General features: G+C 40.1%; 1 protein-coding gene across 1 annotated transcript in view; it reads left to right on the top strand.

Moving 5' to 3' along the window:
* TRPM6 (transient receptor potential cation channel subfamily M member 6) overlaps positions 1-18,317 on the top strand; it is a 170,721-nt gene that overhangs the window by 110,138 nt on the left and 42,266 nt on the right. Inside the window, exons 22-25 of the mRNA XM_030293715.1 lie at positions 166-340; positions 545-659; positions 4,504-4,697; positions 7,836-7,968. Of these exons, the coding sequence (XP_030149575.1) occupies positions 166-340; positions 545-659; positions 4,504-4,697; positions 7,836-7,968 (617 nt within the window). The remainder of the gene's footprint in view (positions 1-165; positions 341-544; positions 660-4,503; positions 4,698-7,835; positions 7,969-18,317) is intronic.

Below are 18,317 nucleotides of genomic sequence, written 5' to 3'. Positions count from 1 at the left end.
ATGGTTTAGCCAAAGGAAACCCAGCTAGTCATGGACTACGGCATTTTGGTCAATGACTAGACAGTCTTAATACTGGGAGGTGTGATTATGAATGCTGCTGGAGTTTGATTTGCTCTAAATTTAAAATCAGAGGTAAAGTTCTGGTTGTGCTGTGTTATTTTGTAGACCGCAAACATGTTCTACATTGTGATCATGATGGCCATCGTCCTGCTGAGCTTTGGAGTGGCACGCAAGGCCATTCTTTCACCAAAGCAACTGCCATCTTGGAGCCTTGCTCGAGATATTGTATTTGAGCCATACTGGATGATATATGGAGAAGTCTATGCTTCAGATATAGATGGTGTGTTGGGGATTTTGGCATCGTTCAGAAATCAAACCCTTGTAGATACTCAGAGTAAAAAAACAATCTGGAAAATATTCATCTGGATCTTAAAGATGTCAAAAATTTATGGTATTCTGCTAAGTTAATGTGATAAATATTTGTGTAGAACCATAGGACTGTGATTCATCTTATCTCTCATTCTGTTAAATTCTTTATTTGTAGTTTGTGCAAGCCATCCGTCTTGCCCTCCTGGTTCTTTTCTTACTCCGTTCCTCCAAGCTGTCTACCTCTTCGTGCAGTATATCATCATGGTGAACCTGTTGATTGCTTTTTTCAAGTAGGTTATTTCAGTTAAATATGGTTATTTTATTTAAATCAAAATGGGGGCAGTTGTTTTGAGTAGATTCTCATATTTTGGGTATGTAACCTTTGGTTTTTGTGTGTGCCATTTTCTCCCCCTTTTCATTATGGTTTTAAAACATGGGCATGAAACTACTGGTAGGAAGGGAAGAGAGCACAAGAAAAGGAAAAAAAAAAACAATAAATGGAGAGAGTAATAAAAGCAGAATGAAAGGAGATCATGCATTGTAGTAAAGTAGTAAGTTGGAATCGTGGAAGAATAACTGTTGCTGAGATTAAAAGCTGACTGAGGGCTTCTTTGTGACTTTTCGTTACTTGGCTCCAGTATGTCTTCCTCTTTGCTTCCTCTTTCTCCCTTTTCATTTCTTCTCAGTCTACTTTTCTGGATCATCTCCTTCTCCTCAACCTTTTAACCTTGGAACTTCCCTGGGCCCAGACCTTGCTCATCTTTTATTTACATTTTGTTTGGTGATCTTGGTCAGTTTCCTGTAATGCTGACAAATTCCAATTTGTATTTCCAGCCCGAATCTCTTCCTTGAACTGCAGTCTTACAGCTCCAACTGCCCCCTTATCTGCTACCGGTTGGAAGTATAATAGAATTCTAAAAATTCTAAATGTCCACCTGATCTCCTCTCTTTGCCAGCATGTACTTATTCTACTTGTCATCTTTCTCAAATCTAGGGAGAAGACCACAAGTTTCCATCAAATCTCCATTTCCCCAGTTGTTCAGATCAAAAGCCTTGGAGTCATTCTTAATGCTACTTATGTCTCTACCTCTAAACTGCCAGGGACTCCTGTTGACTCTGCCTTCAAATAGATCATCAATCCAACCACCTCTTACCACCCCACTGCTACTGGAGAGCCTCCTACTTATTTCTCTGCTTCTGTCTTTGGCTCCTATATACTCGTATCAACAGTTGTCCCTAATGACTCTTCAAAGACATATGTCAGATGGTGTCACTACTCTGCTCCAAACCCTCAATGGTTCCCCATTTCACAATTCCTACCATGACCTAGAGAGCCCTGGTGAGTTGGTTTTCCTGCTGCTTTTAAAATCACACATCACACTACTCTTCCCTTAACCCTTTCCCCTCCAACCCCACTGCCCGCCCCCCGCCCCCCCCCCCAACACACACCCATAGGTTTTCAACCAGCACAGGTGTGTTTGCAGTTGCTGTTCCCTCTGCCTGGAGTGCTCTTCCTTCAGGTATCAGTGGGACCCATTCCCTCACCCCCTTCAAGCCTGTGCTCAAATGTTCCCTTTTTAATTAGACCTAACTTAAGGATGGCATTTGAAAGCACACCGCCCTTTCCTTCAGCCATCTCTTTGCTTGGTCCCCCTTATTCTTCTTTCTTTGTACCCACTTGTGTATATACAAGTTTTATATTTTATATATATTTTTTTCCTGTTTGTCTTTTTTGTCTACTGGAATATAAGTGCCTCAAGGACAAGATATCGTATTGTCTTTTTTGCTGAAAAAATTTTCCCAAGTACCAAAAAGAGTGCATAAATATATTTGTTCAATGGTTAAAAGAAATCAAGTGAAGTGATGGGAGGAAACTAGTATTTTTTGAATGCCTCGTTTATGCCAGGCAGTGTGCTTAGTATTTTATTCATTGATTACCCCACTGAAGAGGGCAATATAAAAGAAGAGAAACCAATGCAGTGGAATATAAGTAAAGAAAATAGGGAAGCAAAGGGCTGGAGGGGAGCAAAATAAATCAGAATACTAAAAAAATGACTGTTGTTGCAAATATATGGGAAGATGTACCTTTCTGTTTGTTACAAGCTTATGTAACTGTCATCTCTTTTAGTCCCACCATTTTATAAATGTCTAACATATCCTGGTGTTTAGTTAGTATAGCTATTATTTATGACATTTCAAATAATATTTAGAGTGGGTATGAGATTTTTGCTTCTCAAAAATGGCAGGTGTCAAAAGAGAGGTTGAGAAATCCTCACATAGACAGTTGTCTCTCTCTAGAGATAGACAGCCTGAGGACCAATGAGCTGAGAAACCCCAGATATGATTACTTGTCCAGGTGCCCATTCTAAATTCTTCATAGCAAGAATTACAGAAAACAAAAACAAAAACAAAAACAAAAAAACAAAAAACCAAAAACAGACAAACAACCCCTCCCCCCCACCACCCTGAAATACACTGTGAAGATTGCCACCTGCTGGTGGACAGGCTGTAGTTACACTTGGAGTGACTGGCATTTAATCCTGGTGGTTCTCAAACCTGATGGTGCAGGAGAATCACCTGGAGGGCTTGCTGAGACACAGATTGATGTTACATCTCTGCTAGAGTTTCTGATTCAGTAGTTCTGGGCTAGGGCCCATGAATTTACATTTTTGACATGTCCTCAGGTGATGCTAATGCTGTGGTTCAGACCACACTTTGAGAACTATGTTAAGACCCAGTTTTCTATCTTTTGGGGCACCTGCATGGCTCAATTAGTTAAGTGTCTGACTCTTGATTTCAGTTCAGGCCATGATCTCATGGTCGTGAGATTGAGCCCCACATCGGGTTCCGCACTGAGGACAGAGCCTGCTTAGGATTCTCTCTGTACCCACCCCCTTCTCACAAAACCAAAGCAAACCCAGTTTTCTTTCTTTCTTTTTTTTTTAATTTTATTTTTTATTTTTAAAAATTTACGTCCAATTTAGTTAGCATATAGTGAAACAATGATTTCAGGAGTAGATTCCTTAATGCCCCTTACCCATTTAGCCCATCCCCCCTCCCACAGCTCCTCCAGCATCCCTCAGTTTGTTCTCCATATTTATGAGTCTCTTCTGCCAAACCCAGTTTTCTTTCTTTCCATCATCCACTTTATGGATTCTGTGAAACTTCCCCCTCCCTCTTATTCTGAGCTGGCTTTCTCCAGGATAGTTCTGGTTCCTTGTTTCTATGATCGCTCACATTTAGTGCTGCCTGTCTTTTTACTGGCCAATTTCTCCTGTCCTACTCAAGTGCCACTTTGCCATCTTTCTCTATAAAAGCCAAACTTTATATTAGCCTGAGCAGAATGTTAAGATAGACATTCCATTGTGTCCTCTCCCTGCACTTATCGTGTTATAGACTTAAAGTTAAGTAATTAGGGATGATACGGTGTTTTGGAGTAAGTGTACCACCTACCACAACTTCATGGACAGTTCTATAATATCAGTATTTACCCTAGTATCTACATATTAAAATTAATGTAAAAGGGATCATCTAAGGTAGCCTATTGATAAGGGATTACCTTCATTGTAAAGTTAATCTAAGTAATTTTGTTTAGTTTCTACATAGAAGGTGCCCTTATTGATTATTTTAGGGTGAATTCATTTTTCTTCCCTGTCGCTTCTTCATTACCATTCTTTCCTTTGGGTGTGTTTTAACTAGGATTATTCTATCAGTTCTCATGTTTGACATGAGGAGAATCTCTTCACAAGGCTGATAATAGAGAGAAACATTAACAGTAGTTACTGTGAATGGTGAATTATGGACTGAAAAGAACTTCCTATGTGAGAAGAGATGGTGTACCAAGAATAGTGTAAAGTTTCAGTTTCTGTTCATTGCATTTAAAACATTAGCATTTTCTCTCTGATTGTCATTCCTATTTTTTGTTTATTCTGATTAGGATATTTTACTGTAGAAGGTGATTAATGTATCTTTTGGGGTGGAAGAAGAATCACAAAGGCAATGGATATTATTTTTATTGGCTAAGGCTGGGAAGGTCAGGTGAACCAATCAAAAAGTTGGAAAGTAGAGAAAGGATCTGTGATGTTTCAGGATGCCATATTAAAAAGTTATCCCTGTCTTAACTACAACTTGCAGTAATGTTTACGTGGATATGAAATCCATTTCCAATAAACTATGGAAGTACAATCGCTATCGCTACATCATGACTTATCACAAGAAGCCTTGGCTGCCACCACCTTTCATCCTGCTGAGCCATGTGGGACTCCTCCTTCGCCGTCTTTGCCATCATCGAGCTCCAAATGACCAAGACGAGGGTGATGTTGGATTAAGTAAGTTTTCATTGGTGGGGCACTAGGATGAGAGTAAGAGTGGAGATCCAACGTGAAGACACGCTGGAACATTGTCAGTTAAATTCCGGGCACAGGATGGAAGGCTCTAGGACTTCACTGATGATCGAGTGTCTGCTAAGGACTTGGGTCTAAGTAAATAGAGGACCTGCATCTGAGTAAATACATTGATTCCATCATGTGGTTGTAGTACGTTTGCCAAGATTAACCGATACTTCGAAAGAAAGAAATAGGTAGGGACAAAATTTCCCCGTAAGTGTGCAAAGGCTTTCTGTCGCCTAGAAAACCTTGTTTTCTCTCCTTACTTGGAAAGGCATTAGAATAACTCCTAGGGAGTAGTCACAGTGACCCAGACTCATTTCCCTGTTGTGGAAGACAGGATTGACATAGAAAGGGATCACAAAAGGTCTTGTGGAGTAAGGGGAAGAGATAAGACAGCTTCACTTGTTAACCAGAGTCCTGATTCTCTGGTTCTCTGATCTACTGAGAATGGAGGTGATTCTGTATGAATGTTTCATTTTTCAAGAACAATTCAGGATGCGGAAATGTGGATTCTCATTTTTATATTTTTCTTTACTTTTCTTATGTATTTATGTATTTATTTATTTTGCAGTGCTTAAGTCTACGTATTTTGAGAATCTCCTAGTTAATTTTGCTGATTCGTATCTTAACCTGCACGATATGACTGTCACACTAACTGTTATAATAGAACATTTCTTATTGTGGTTTTGCAGATCTTTTGGTAGTTCCTTTCAAGCAATTTCACAATTGGTGCCATGCCCATTTTTAGATAGTCCCTGAATATAAAGGAAATGGGTGGCATAAACCCACAATCCTTTATATCAATCCCTAAATCCAAAGTACGCCTGAAAATGGAAAGCTTTTTTTCCCCCTTCTTAAGTTAGAGACTCATAGGGATAAAAGAGGCTGATGGAACTAATGTGAAGCCATTTATTGTCTTTATCCCTTGTAGTGTGAGTATTCATTGATTTTGCTGCAGAAATAATGTGTTGGATTTTCGGGTACTGCCCTAGCCTCAGTTAGGTATTTTACTGCATTTATGGTATATGTACTGTATTACCTTTCTAAATTGAGAAAAGGAAAATTCTGAATTCTAAAACACACTTGGTTCCAGGAGTTTCAGATAATGGATTGCGCACTATTTATACATTTCTATGGGCTTTTAGGGGGACAGGTGTCATTACAAGGTTGATAGGATGATATGCTTTTCTTCTTGCTGGTAATTGGCTCAGTGAAGTATTTTTCTCCTCTTGAGTCACTTCGGAGATTTATTTTTCTTTTCCATCCACTGCCCCCCAAGAGATTCAGCCTTTATAAGGAAGCCAAAGCACAAATGAAGTTAATTTAAAGGTTTCTAATTATACTCTAAACTTTAGGCTTCTAACAGAGAGCCGTCCCAGGCCTGTCCGTGAACCTGCTGCAAGTTAACAGTAGAATGTGGACCACCTGAGAGATCCTGGAATTGGCTGGGGTTTGGCCACATTTGGGGCTTGCCTTCATCTGGGCTTATAGGGTGATTCCGGTATATAACAAAAGTAAATTTGCCGAAGCATGGAGGTGTGTTCATTCTGAGTTCCGGAAAATTCTTGAATTTTTCTGAAACTTCTTCCCATCCTGTTTTGAAGATCGTTTGCATTTGGGGCTACAGTGCCACCTGGCGGAGAGTCACAAGAACGCTCCACACATGCAGGCTGCAGCTGTCACTGGGATTGGTCCTTGGGTTGTTTGCTCTTAGGAATCCACAGAAAGATTAAATCATAACAACTGTAAAGTTCCTCATTCTTAAGAGATTCTTTGATGCAAACAGGCATTTAGAGTTTGTGAGTGAGGATACTGGATTTTTTTTTTTTTTTTAGCTCTGAGAGATTCTTTCATGCCATAAAATCAATATTTTTGCCTATTTTATTGGAAAATAATGGAATGTTTGCATTTCTAATAAGTTTGAGGGAACTCTATTTTTTTCCCTAAGTTAAGTGATACCACTGAAGGAAGATCATGCACCAATTTTTACCCTTTTTGCGACACCATTTATATATTTTCCAAGTATTAGAAACCTGCTCAAGAGCTAATATATTTTTCTGTTAGATCAGAGTGAGAGCCAAGGTGGTAGATGGAATGTGATCATCAAAGTCGGACACAGAATTGTTTCATAATATCATGAAGTGATATGTCTTTTTGTGAGTTAATTATAATTATGTCAAGGAAGGTGGACAGCCTCAGCCACTGATTGGCAATAATGTTTCTGTTTCTAGTAGAGTAACTTAGTGCCATTTACCCGTGAACAACATTGGGGTTGGGATGTCAGCCCCCTGCATGGTCAAAAATCAGTATATAACTTTTGACTCCCCCCAAACTTTACTGATAGCCTATTGTTGACCAGAAGCCTTCTAACATAGTTAATTAACACACACCATGGATATTATATGTGCTATATACTGAGACTTATAATAAAGCAAGCTGGAGAAAGGAAAAGGTTATTAAGAAAATCTTACCGGAGAGAAACATTTACAGTATTTACCAAAAAATGGTATTTACTCTTTACTGAGAAAAAAAACCCACATGTAAGTGAACTTATGCAGTTCAAACCATGTTGTACAAACTCAGTGTAACAACATGAAACTTTCTGACACTTGCTGGATTAATTTAACAGACTTGGACTTCATCTAACCTTGATTTTAACCTACAGGTTACTTATTGTCATTTTGATAGACAAAACAGTTGGCAGAGGAGAGGGAGGCAACCAGATTCTTTACCCATATGCATATAAAGGTAGCAGATTTTTGTGAATGGGTAGAGACATTCTAACCTATGAGCATACTGAACAGAATGTCTGTTCCACATGAGTCCTGTTCAAATTTCCATGCCTGTTTATACAACAAATAGGCAAGATCCAATCTGGTGTTTCTATTTGTTTCTACACACTGCCTCTCCATTAATATTAAGAATTTGGTGTGATAGAGCAGCAAAGTTTTATCACGCGAGGTCCAGTTCATAGAGTTTTCAACACAAGTGGAAGAAAAGCCCCGCCTACTCAGTATCAGCTTCCTGTTAAAGGCAAATTATGATTTTTTTTTTAATGTGCCATACTTATTTACACAGAACTCTACCTGAGTGATGAGGATCTGAAGAGACTTCATGACTTTGAAGAACAGTGTGTGGAAATATACTTCCACGAGAAGATGGAAAGACTGAATTACAGCTGTGAGGAACGAATCCGAGTAACATCAGAAAGGTAAAAGATACATGTTTTTTCCAGCTCCCCAAACCTGATTCTACTAAAATGTCCAAAGAAGTAGAAAGATGTATTTTTAAAACCCAGAAGTTTAGATTCTCTAAAAATTTTTTTTGTCAGTGTATAATATTTATGGAATTGATGTGTATTCATTGAGGACCTACTATGTGTATTCCAGACGCTCTTCCATTCACCAGTGATAAATGATGAATAAGAGACAAGAGTCCCTGCCTTTGTAGGACTTGTGTTCTAGTGTGTGCAGGCAGACCAGTAAGAGGGCGGGGGTGGAGGACACATAACAAACAAGGAAACACATACAAATATGTAATTCGATGTCAGTTAAATAGCGATGAAGAAAATAAAGTTGCGTAAGGGAATATAAAATGATGTTGGGGAGGGGTCTGCCAGAGTTGGGGGTTGGGTTGGACTCCTTGGGGTAGTCTGGGGCAGGGAGGTCACTGCGGAGTCGCAGAGGGGGGAACTGAGAGGGGAGGGCCAGGCAGAGACATCCAGTGGGATGGCACACCTGATCGAAGGAACAGCAAATGCAGATGCCTGAGGCAGCAAGGTGCGTCCATGAGCAGCAGGTAGGACTGGAGAAGGTCGAGGGCTGCGTCCTGGTTGCACTGGGGAGATGAGGACAGGTGAGGTTCTCTTGTTTTGCTTTCATATGGAGATAACAAAATAAACGCGTGTGGTCCTGGAAATGATTCACCAGCAAGGGAGAAGCTGCAGAAACAGGAGGGAGGAGGTGATTTGCTGAAGTGCAGTCCCCGAGGAACGGTTTACTGCAGGCCCTGGGCATCTCCCTCAAACAGGGCACCTGGAGAGAGTACGGCCAGTGTTCAGGAGGATGCGGGCACACAGCTGTCGAGGCCGGGGGACCATCTGATGGTGCCTGTGGGTATGTGTGATTTGGGGGGTCAGTGCAGGGAGGCCACTGAGAGATTTGAGGAAAGAGAAAATGTATTGGAGAAAGTGAACATATTCAGAAACTGTGGGATCAAAGCCATCATGGCTGTACTGATAATTGTGCGTACATGGCATTGTGTTAAAATATGGAAGACTGCATTGTTATATGCATTTTAAAAAAAAAAAAAACAACACAGAATTGTTTTTGTAACCAAAGCAAATTGACAGAAGTTAAAGGCGTTCCTGCATTTTCAAATATACACGGACCTGGCTATAAAATGTTATACCTGGGGCACCTGGGTGACTCAGTCAGTTAAGCATCTGACTTTTGATTTTGGGCCAGGTCACGATCTCACGGTTTGTGAGTTTAAGCCCCGTGTTGAGCTCTGCGCTGACAGCATGAAGCCTGCTTAGGATTCTCTCTTCCTCTCTGTCTGCCCCTCCCTGCTCATTCTCTCTCTCCCTCTCTCATAAAATAAATAAACAGTTAAAAAATAAAATGTTTAAAAAATATTTTTTTAAATGTTTATTGAGAGACAGAGAGCGACAGAACATGAGCGGGGAAAGGGCAGAGAGAGGGGGACACAGAATCCGAAGCAGGCTTCAGGCTGTTAGCAGTCAGCACAGAGCCCGATGCGGGGCTCAAACTCACGAACTGAGAGATCATGACCTGAACTGAAGTCAGACGCTCAACCATCTGAGCCACCCAGATGCCCCAAAATAAAATGTTATACCTAATAATGCATGTATTTTTTTCTGATATCCAAATGGATAGATAGTGAATCCTTAATTGAATTACACAAAGAACTCTATAAATGGTTCACTATGGATATTTCTGTACTTTTTTTTAATGTTTATTAATTTTTTGAGAGATAGAGACAGAGAGTGAGCTGGGGAGGGGCAGAGAGAGGGAGACATAGAATATGAAGCAGGCTTCAGGCTCCGAGCTGTCAGCATAGAGCCCAGCGTGGGGCTAGAACTCACAAACCATGAGATCATGACCTGATGTCATGAGCTGAAGTCAGATGCTCAATCAACTGAGCCACCCTGGTGCCCTTTTCTGCACTTTTCAAATGATACCATATTATGTAGATATGTACTTAGGTGGCTGATTGAATTTCAGACCAAATTTTATATTGAGAACAAAATATCAAATAGAATTGGTTTTTGAGCCCACAAAATTTTATTTTCCTTAAATAATATCTTTAGGCCAGAGCTTGATGACCTTCTCTTACCTTGTTCCTCTTCTTCACATTCTGCCTCCGTTATCGATATGCTCACTGAGTTCCATGGGCCAGCCTGGCTTTCGGTCTTCCAGGAGACACATACCCAGATAGGAGTCTATAGAGCCAGGATGAAGGCCTGCGTCTGCTATTTACTAGCTCTATGTACTTGGGCCAATTTACTCTGGGTCTTTGTTTTCTTATTTGCAAGATGTACACAAAAATAGATATACCCCTTAGAGGTGCTGAGGATTACATGAGGTAACACAGATGGACTGTGTGGCAGAGTGCTGGTCAATAGTAAGGGTATGATGCAAGTAAAAATAGGCTCTGGGGTGCTCAGATGGCTCAAGCATCTGACTTCAGCTCAGGTCATGATCTCACACTTTGTGGGTTCAAGCCCCGTGTCGGCATCGATGCTGACAGCTCGGGCCTTGGAGCCTGCTTCAGATTCTGTGTCTCCCTCTCTCTCTGCCCCTGCCCTGCTCACACTCTGTCTCTCTCCATCTCAAAAATAAATAAACATTTTTAGAAAGGCTCTAAAAAGCTATGAATGTGATTTCTTTTTAAATACATCTTAACAGGGGCACCTGGGTGGCTCAGTCGGTTGAGCCTCCGACTTCGGCTCAGGTCATGATCTCACAGTGTGTGAATTTGAGTCCCGTGTCGGGCTCTGTGCTGACCTCCTGCTCAGAGCCTAGAGCCTGCTTCAGATTCTGTGTCTCCTTCTCTCTCTGCCCCTGCCCCGCTCACACTTTGTCTCACTCTGTTTCTCAAAAATAAATAAATGTAAAAAAAAAATTTTTTTTAAATACATCTTAACAGAAGACCATGGGGGAGGGGAAGAACAAAAAAGTTAGAGAGGGAGGGAGCCAAACCATAAGAGACTCTTAAAAACTGAGAACAAACTGAGGGTCAATGGGGGGGGTGGGTGGGAGGGAAAAGTGGGTGATGGGCATTGAGGAGGGCACCTGTTGGGATGAGCACTGGGTGTTGTATGGAAACCAATCTGACAATAAATTTCATATAAAAAAAAATACATCTTTTCTTTTAAACCTTCAAAGGGGAATAAATAGATAAGATGACCTCACTGCCCTAGGCTATGAATGAGGACAAGGTCATGGAGAGTCCCTTACTTTATACTATAAACTAAGGAAGGATTTTTAGGTGGTTGGATATGGGCAGTTTTACTTTCTAGGCAGATTCCCTCAGTTACAGTGTGGATTTAAGGTGTCAGAATTGGAAATATGGAGGCCATTTGAGAGACTGATGCAGCAGGAGGATGAGTCCCAAGGGCTAGCCAAAGTAGCCATGATGGGGTTGAAAGGAGGTATTTTAGTCTGTTCAGACTGTATAGTGAAGTACTATAGGCTGGGTGGCTTGTAAGCAGCAGAAAGTTACTGCTTACAGTTCTGGAGGCTGTCCAAGATCGGCGTGTCCAAGATCGACAGTCCCCTTCTGGGTTGTAGACTCCATGTTGTATCCTCACATGGTGGCGGGGGTGAGGAAGCTCTGTGGGTTCTCTTTTATAAAGCCATGAATTCCATTCATGAGGGTTCCACCTTCCTGACCTAATCACCTCCCAAAGGCCCTACCTACTAATATCATCACTTTGGGGGGTTAGAATGTCAACCTGAATCTCAGGGACACACAAACATTCAGACTGTAGCAGAAGGGATGAATGAAGACACGTTTAGAAAGGGCAGTTGATGAGGGGAGTTAGGGATTGGACATGCAGCCGAGGGAGAGGGTGGAGTCGAGGATGACTCTCAGATCTGTAGCGGGGGTAATTAGGTGAAAGGTGGCACCACCATGATTGAAGAAAAAAATGTGCAAAAGACACGGGGAGGGGGCAAGTGATGAGTTTTAGCTTTGTTGAGTTTTAGCTTTAGCTTTGTCAAGTTTGTTTTGTGGATTCTTATGGCACATTTAGCCAGAGATTTCTGGGAGGTTTTAGATGTGAGGGTAGGAAGTCTTGGGGTAAAGATTGAACTGGACAGGGAGATTTGGGAGTCACCTGCCCCTTGTGAGAAAATAAAACCATGACCGAGGAAGTGAGTATGCCCAGGAAGCAAGAAAAGTAAGGAAACTCAGGGGGGTGAGGGTCGTTCCATGAGGGGGGTCCTGACGGCTGTATAATGGACCAAGGAATAGGAGCTCATGGAGAAAATGAGCCAGAATCTATCAGAGAAGAATAGGGACAACTAGGAAATGGTAGTGTTGTGAGCCAAATGAATATGGCATGAAAACCTGAGAAGCAGACACTTATGAACAATTAATTCAATGATGGTGGTGGTGGTGGTGGTGGTGGTGGTGGTGGTGGTGGTGGTGGAAGTAAGCCTAACACCATTAGTCATCACGTACCATTATGTGCTTCTTGGTTGTTTCCCTTGAGATTTGCGTAGAGAAGGATTAGAAGCTAGATGGGTATGTGGCTTCTGAAAACTATTCCAGAGGCTTCCATGGGCTCTAGAATTCGATTATGGAGGCCCGGTTTTTCAGAACATCATCCACTGATTTTCCCTGTTGACAGAGCTGCCTCAGCAGCCCTTGTTTACACGGCTGGCCTTGTTGAGGTAGCCCTTGGGGAGCTTGCCACAGAAGTATGGAAGGGAGGGAAGAATACTTTCCCGAGGTAGCCGAGCCAATAGTTTGAAGAGGGAAGGAAATGAGATTAGGAGGGGATTTGCATGGTCCCTTACCCGTAAAGAAGAGATCACCTATCTATCTACTTACAGAATTCAGTGAGTTGTGATACTAGAAAAAGAGAAGTATTAAGGGCTGTTTTATGTCTTCCTTTACTGGAAAACTGGTTATTTTTGACCCTAGTGCTATAAACCAGCACTTCCCTCTCTCTGTTCTATGGGGTACTAGTTAATTGGGTATTTTTCCATATTAAGCATGTTATATTTGGGAAATACTACATTTTATTTTGTTTTTTTTTTTTTTTAAGTTTTTGTTTAGATTTTGTTTAAAGTTAACATATAAGGTAATACCGGTTTCAGGAGTAGAAATCAGTGATTCATCACTTACGTATAATACCCAGTGCTCATCACAAGTGCCCTCCTTTAATGCCTGTCACCCATTTAGCCCATCCCCTGCCCACCTCCCTTCCAGTAACCCTCAGTAGTTCTCTACAGTTAAAAGTCTCTTATGGTTTGCCTTCCTTTTTTTCTATGTTCATCTGCTTTGATTCTTAAATTTCACATATGAGTGAAATCGTATGGTATTTATCTTTCTCTGATTTATTTGCCATCCACATCATGGCAAATGGCAAAATTTCATTCTTTTTGATGGCTGAGTAATATTTCATTGTATATATATTCCACGTCTTCATTATCTATCATCGTTTGATGCACATTTGGGCTCCTTCCATAGTTTGGCTATTGTTGACAATGCTGCTGTAAACATCGGGGCACAGCCCCTTCAAATCAGTATTTTTGTATCCTTAGGGTGAATACCTAGTAGTGCAATTGCTGGGTCGTAGGGTAGTTCTATTTTTAACTTTTTGAGGAACATTCATACTATTTTTCAGAGTGGCTGCACCAGTTTGCATTCCCACCAACAGTGTTCGAGGGTTCCATTTTCTCCACATCCTTGCCAACATCTGTTATTTCCTGTGTTGTTAACTTTAGCAATTCTGGCAGGTGTGAGGTGGTAGCTCATTGTAGTTTTGACTTGTATTTCCCTGATGATGAGTGATGTTGAGCATCTTTTCATGTGTCTGTTAGCCATCTGGATGTCGTCTTTAGAAAAATGTCTATTCATGTCTTCTGGCCACTTCTTAATTGGATTATTTGTTTTTGGGTGTTAAGTTTGATAAGTTCTTTGTAGATTTTTGGATATTAACCCTTTGTCAGACATATCATTTGCAAATATCTTCTCCATTCTGTAGGTTGCCTTTTAATTTTATTGATTGTTTCCTTCGCTGTGCAGAAGCCTTTTATCTTGAAGTCCCAATAGTTTGTTTTTGCTTTTGCTTCCATTACCTCAGGAGATGTGTCTAATAAGAAGTTGATACGGTTGATGTCAAAGAGGTTGCTGTCTGTCTTCTCCTCTAGGATTTTGATGGTTTCCTGTCTCACATTTATATCTTTCATCCATTTTGAATTCATTTTTGTGTGTGGTGTAAGAAAGTGGTCCAATTTCATTCTTCTGCTTGTTGCCCCAGTCTTCCCGGTGCCATTCATTGAAGAGACTCTCTTTTTTTCCATTGGATAGTCTTTCCTGCTTTGTCAAAGATTAGATGACTTTATAGCTGTGAGTCCATTCTGGGTTTTCTATTCTGTTCCATTGATCTATGTGTCTGTTGTCGTGCCAGTGCCATCCTGTCTTGATCACTACAGCTTTGTAACGTAGCTTGAAATCTGGAATGATGATGCCTCCAGCTTGGCTTTCTTTTTCAGGATTGCTTTGACTATTCAGGGTCTTTTGTGGTTCCATACAAATTTTAGGATTGTATGCTTTAGCTCTGTGAGAAATGCCAATGATGTTTGATAGGAATTGTATTAAATGTGTAGATTTTGGGTAGTATAGACATTTTAGCTGTTTGTTCTTCCAATCTATGAGCATGGAACATTTTTCCAGTTGTTTGTGTGTTCTTCAGCTTCTTTCGTAAGTATTGTATGGTTTTCAGAGTACAGATCTTTTACCTCTGTGGTTAGGTTTATTCCTAGATCTCTTATGATTTTTGGTGTAATTGTAAATGGGATCCATTCCTTGATTTTTCTTTCTGTTGCTTCATTATTGGTGTATAGAAATGCAACAGACTTCTGTATGTTGATTTCATATCCTGTGTGTCTGCTGAATTCATGTATCAGTTCTAGCAGGGTTTTTTTGGTGGAGTCTTTCAGGTGTCTACATAGAGTATCATGTCATCTGTGAAGAGTGAGAGTTTGACTTCTTCCTTGCCAATTTAGGTGCCTTTTATTTCTTTTTGTTGTCTGATTGCTGAAGTTAGGACTTCCACTACCGTGTTAAATAACAATGGTGACAGTGGACATCCCTGTCTTGTTCCTGACCATAGAGGAAAAGATCTTGGTTTTTCCCCACTGAGGATATTATTAGCTGTGGGTGTTTGTATATGCCCTTTATGATGCTGAGGTATGTTGCCTCTATCCCTACTTTGCTGAGGGTTTTTATCAAGAATGGATGCTGTATTTTGTCAAATGCTTTTTCTGCATCTATTTACAGAATATTAATGTGGTGTATCCTGTTGACTAACTTATGAATGTTGAACCACCCCTGTGGTCCAGGAATAAATGCCACTTAATTGTGGTGAATAATTCTTTTAATGTACTTTTGGATTCAATTTGCTAGTATCTTCTTGAGAATCTTCACCTCTTTGTTCTGTAATTCTCCTTTTTTAGTGGGAACTTTGTCTGGTTTTGGAATCAACGTAATGCTGGCCTCATAGAATGATTTTGGAGGTTTTACTTCTATTTCTATTTTTTGGAACAATTTGAGAAGAATAGGTATTAACTCTTCTTCAAATGTTTGGTAGAATTCCTCCAGGAAGCCATGTGGCCTTGGACATTTGTTTGTTTGGAGATTTTTGATTGTCGATTCAATTTCTTTGCTGGTTTTGGGTCTGTTCAAATGTTCTATTTTTTCCTGTTTCAGTTTTGATAGTTTATATATTTCTAGGAATTTAGATTGCCCGATTTGTTGGTTCATAGTATTCTCCTATAACTCTTTGTATTTCTGTGGTATTGGTTGTGATCTCTCCTCTTTCATTCGTGATTTTGTTTATTTGGGTCCTTTCTCTTTTCTTGTGATAAATCTTGCTAGGGGTTTACCAATTTTATTAATTCCTTCAAAGAACCACCAGCTCCTAGTTTTATCCATCTGTTCTACTGGTTATTTTGTTTGTTTGTATGTTTCTATATAATTTATTTCTGCTCAAATATTTATATTTTCCTTCTTCTGGTGGCTTTAGACTTTATTTGCTATTCCTTTTCTGGCTCCTTTATGTGTAAGGTTATGTTGAGTATTAAAATTTAAGACTTTTCTTTATTCTTGAGGAGGACCTGTATTGCTATATAATTCCCTCTTATGACCATTTTTGCTGCATCCCAAAGGATTTGGACTGTTGTGTTTTCATTTTTGTTTGCTTCTATGTATTTTTTTTTATTTCTTCTTTACTTTCCTGGTTAACCCATTCATTCTTTAGTAGGATGTTCTTTAGCTTCCATGTATTTTTGGTCTTTCCAAATTTTTTCTTGTGGTTCATGTTAAGTTTCATAGCATTGTGGTCTGAAAATATGCAAGGCATGATTTCAGTCTTTTTGTACTTGTTGAAGCCTTATTTGTGAGTCAGTATGTGATATATTCTGGAGAATGTTCCATGGACCCTTGGAACGAATGTATATTCTGTTTTAGGAGGAAATGTTCTGAATATATCTGTTAAGTCCATCTGGTTCAGTGTGTCATTCAAAGCCATTGTTTCCTAGTTGATTTTCTGCTAGATGATCTGTCCATTGCTGTAAGTGGGGTGTTAAAGTCCCTAATTTTCCCTTAAGTCCCAAATTTTCCTACCAAGTTTCTGTGGTGAGATCTGCTGCAAGCCTGATTTGTCTTCCCTTGTAGGTTAGGGACTTCTTTTCCCTTGCTGCTCTCAGGATTCTTTCCTTATCTCTGTATTTTACAAATTTTCTTGTATTATTATCAATGAGTTTCTTTATGTTTGTTACTAATTGATTTATGTATTTGGGTTCTTCCAAGTTGGGACATAAATATTTACAATGGTTAGATCTTCTTGTTGGATAGACCCCTTTATTATGATATAGTGTCCTTCCATATCTTTTGTCCAGTCTTTGGTTTAAAATCTAGTTCATCGGATAGAAGTATCACTACTCTAGTTTTCTTTTGACGTCGATTAGCGTGATAAATTGGTTCTCCATCCCCTCACTTTTAATCTGCAGGTGCCTTTAGGTCTAAAATGAGTCTTTTGTAGGCACTTTTTTTTAATCCATTCTGATACTCTGTCTCTTTTGATTGGAGCGCTTAGCGCATTTACATTCAGAGTGATTATTAATAGATATGAATTTGGTGCCGTTGTATTACCTGTAAAGTCGGTGTTTCTGGAGATGTTCTCTGTTCCTTTCTAGTCTTTGTTGTTGTTTGTCTTTCTTTCCCACTCAGAGTCCTCTTTAATATTTCTTTGAAGTTTATTTTTTTATTTTGAGAGAGAGAGAGAGAGAGAGAGAGAGAGAGAGAGAGAGAGAGAAGGCATGAGCAGGGTAGGGGCAGGGAAAGAGGCACAGAGAGAATCCCAAGAAGCTCCATGCAGTCAGTGTAGAGCCCGACATGGCGCTCGATCTCACGAATCGTGAGATCATGACCTGAGCTGAGATCAAGAGTTGGAAGTTTAACCAACAGTCATCCTGGCATCCCCTCCCACCCCCAGCTTTTATTTCTTGCAGGGCTGGTTTAGTAGTCACAAACTTTTTGTTTTTCTGGGAAACTCTTTTTATGTCTCCTTCTATTCTGAATGACAGCCTTGCTGGATAAAGTATTCTTGGCTGTATATTTTTCCATTCAGCACATTGACTGTATCTTGCCACTGCGTTCTAGCCTACCAAGTTTCTGTGGTGAGATCTGTTACAAGCCTGGTTTGTCTTCCCTTGTAGGTTAGGGACTTCTTTTCCTTTGCTGCTTTCAGGATTCTTTCCTTATCTCTGTATTTTACAAATTTTCCTATGAAATATCTTGGTGTTGGCCTGCTTTTGTTGATTTTGATGGGAGTTCTTTTTGCCTCCTAGATTTGGATGTCTGTTTCCTTCCCCGATTAGGGAAGTTTTCAGCTATAATTTGCTCAAATGAACCTTCTGGCCCTTTTTCCCTCTCTTTTTCTGGCACTGCTATGATACAAATGCGATTGTGCTTAATGGAGTCACTGAGTTCCCTAAATCTACATTTGTGATTCAGTATTGTTTTTTCCCTCTTCTTTTCAGCTTCATTATTTTCCATAATTGTATCTTCTCTATCATGTATTCGTTCCCCTGCTTCTTCCATTCTTATGGTCAGTACATCCAGTCAGTCTGACTAGTGTCTAGGTCTTTTATCTCTGGGGTAAGGGTCTCCCTGGTGTTCTCCATGCTTTTCTCAAGGCTGGCTAGTATCCTTATGATTGTTGTTTTAAATTCTGGCTCAAGCGTATTCCTTATATCTGTTTTGATTAGATCCCTGGCCATGACCTCTTCTTGTTCTTTC

Source organism: Lynx canadensis, chromosome D4, assembly GCF_007474595.2.
Source record: "Lynx canadensis isolate LIC74 chromosome D4, mLynCan4.pri.v2, whole genome shotgun sequence".
NCBI lineage: Eukaryota > Metazoa > Chordata > Mammalia > Carnivora > Felidae > Lynx > Lynx canadensis.
The sequence above is the reverse complement of the archived record's forward strand: the minus strand, read 5'-3'. Positions and strand labels throughout refer to the sequence as shown.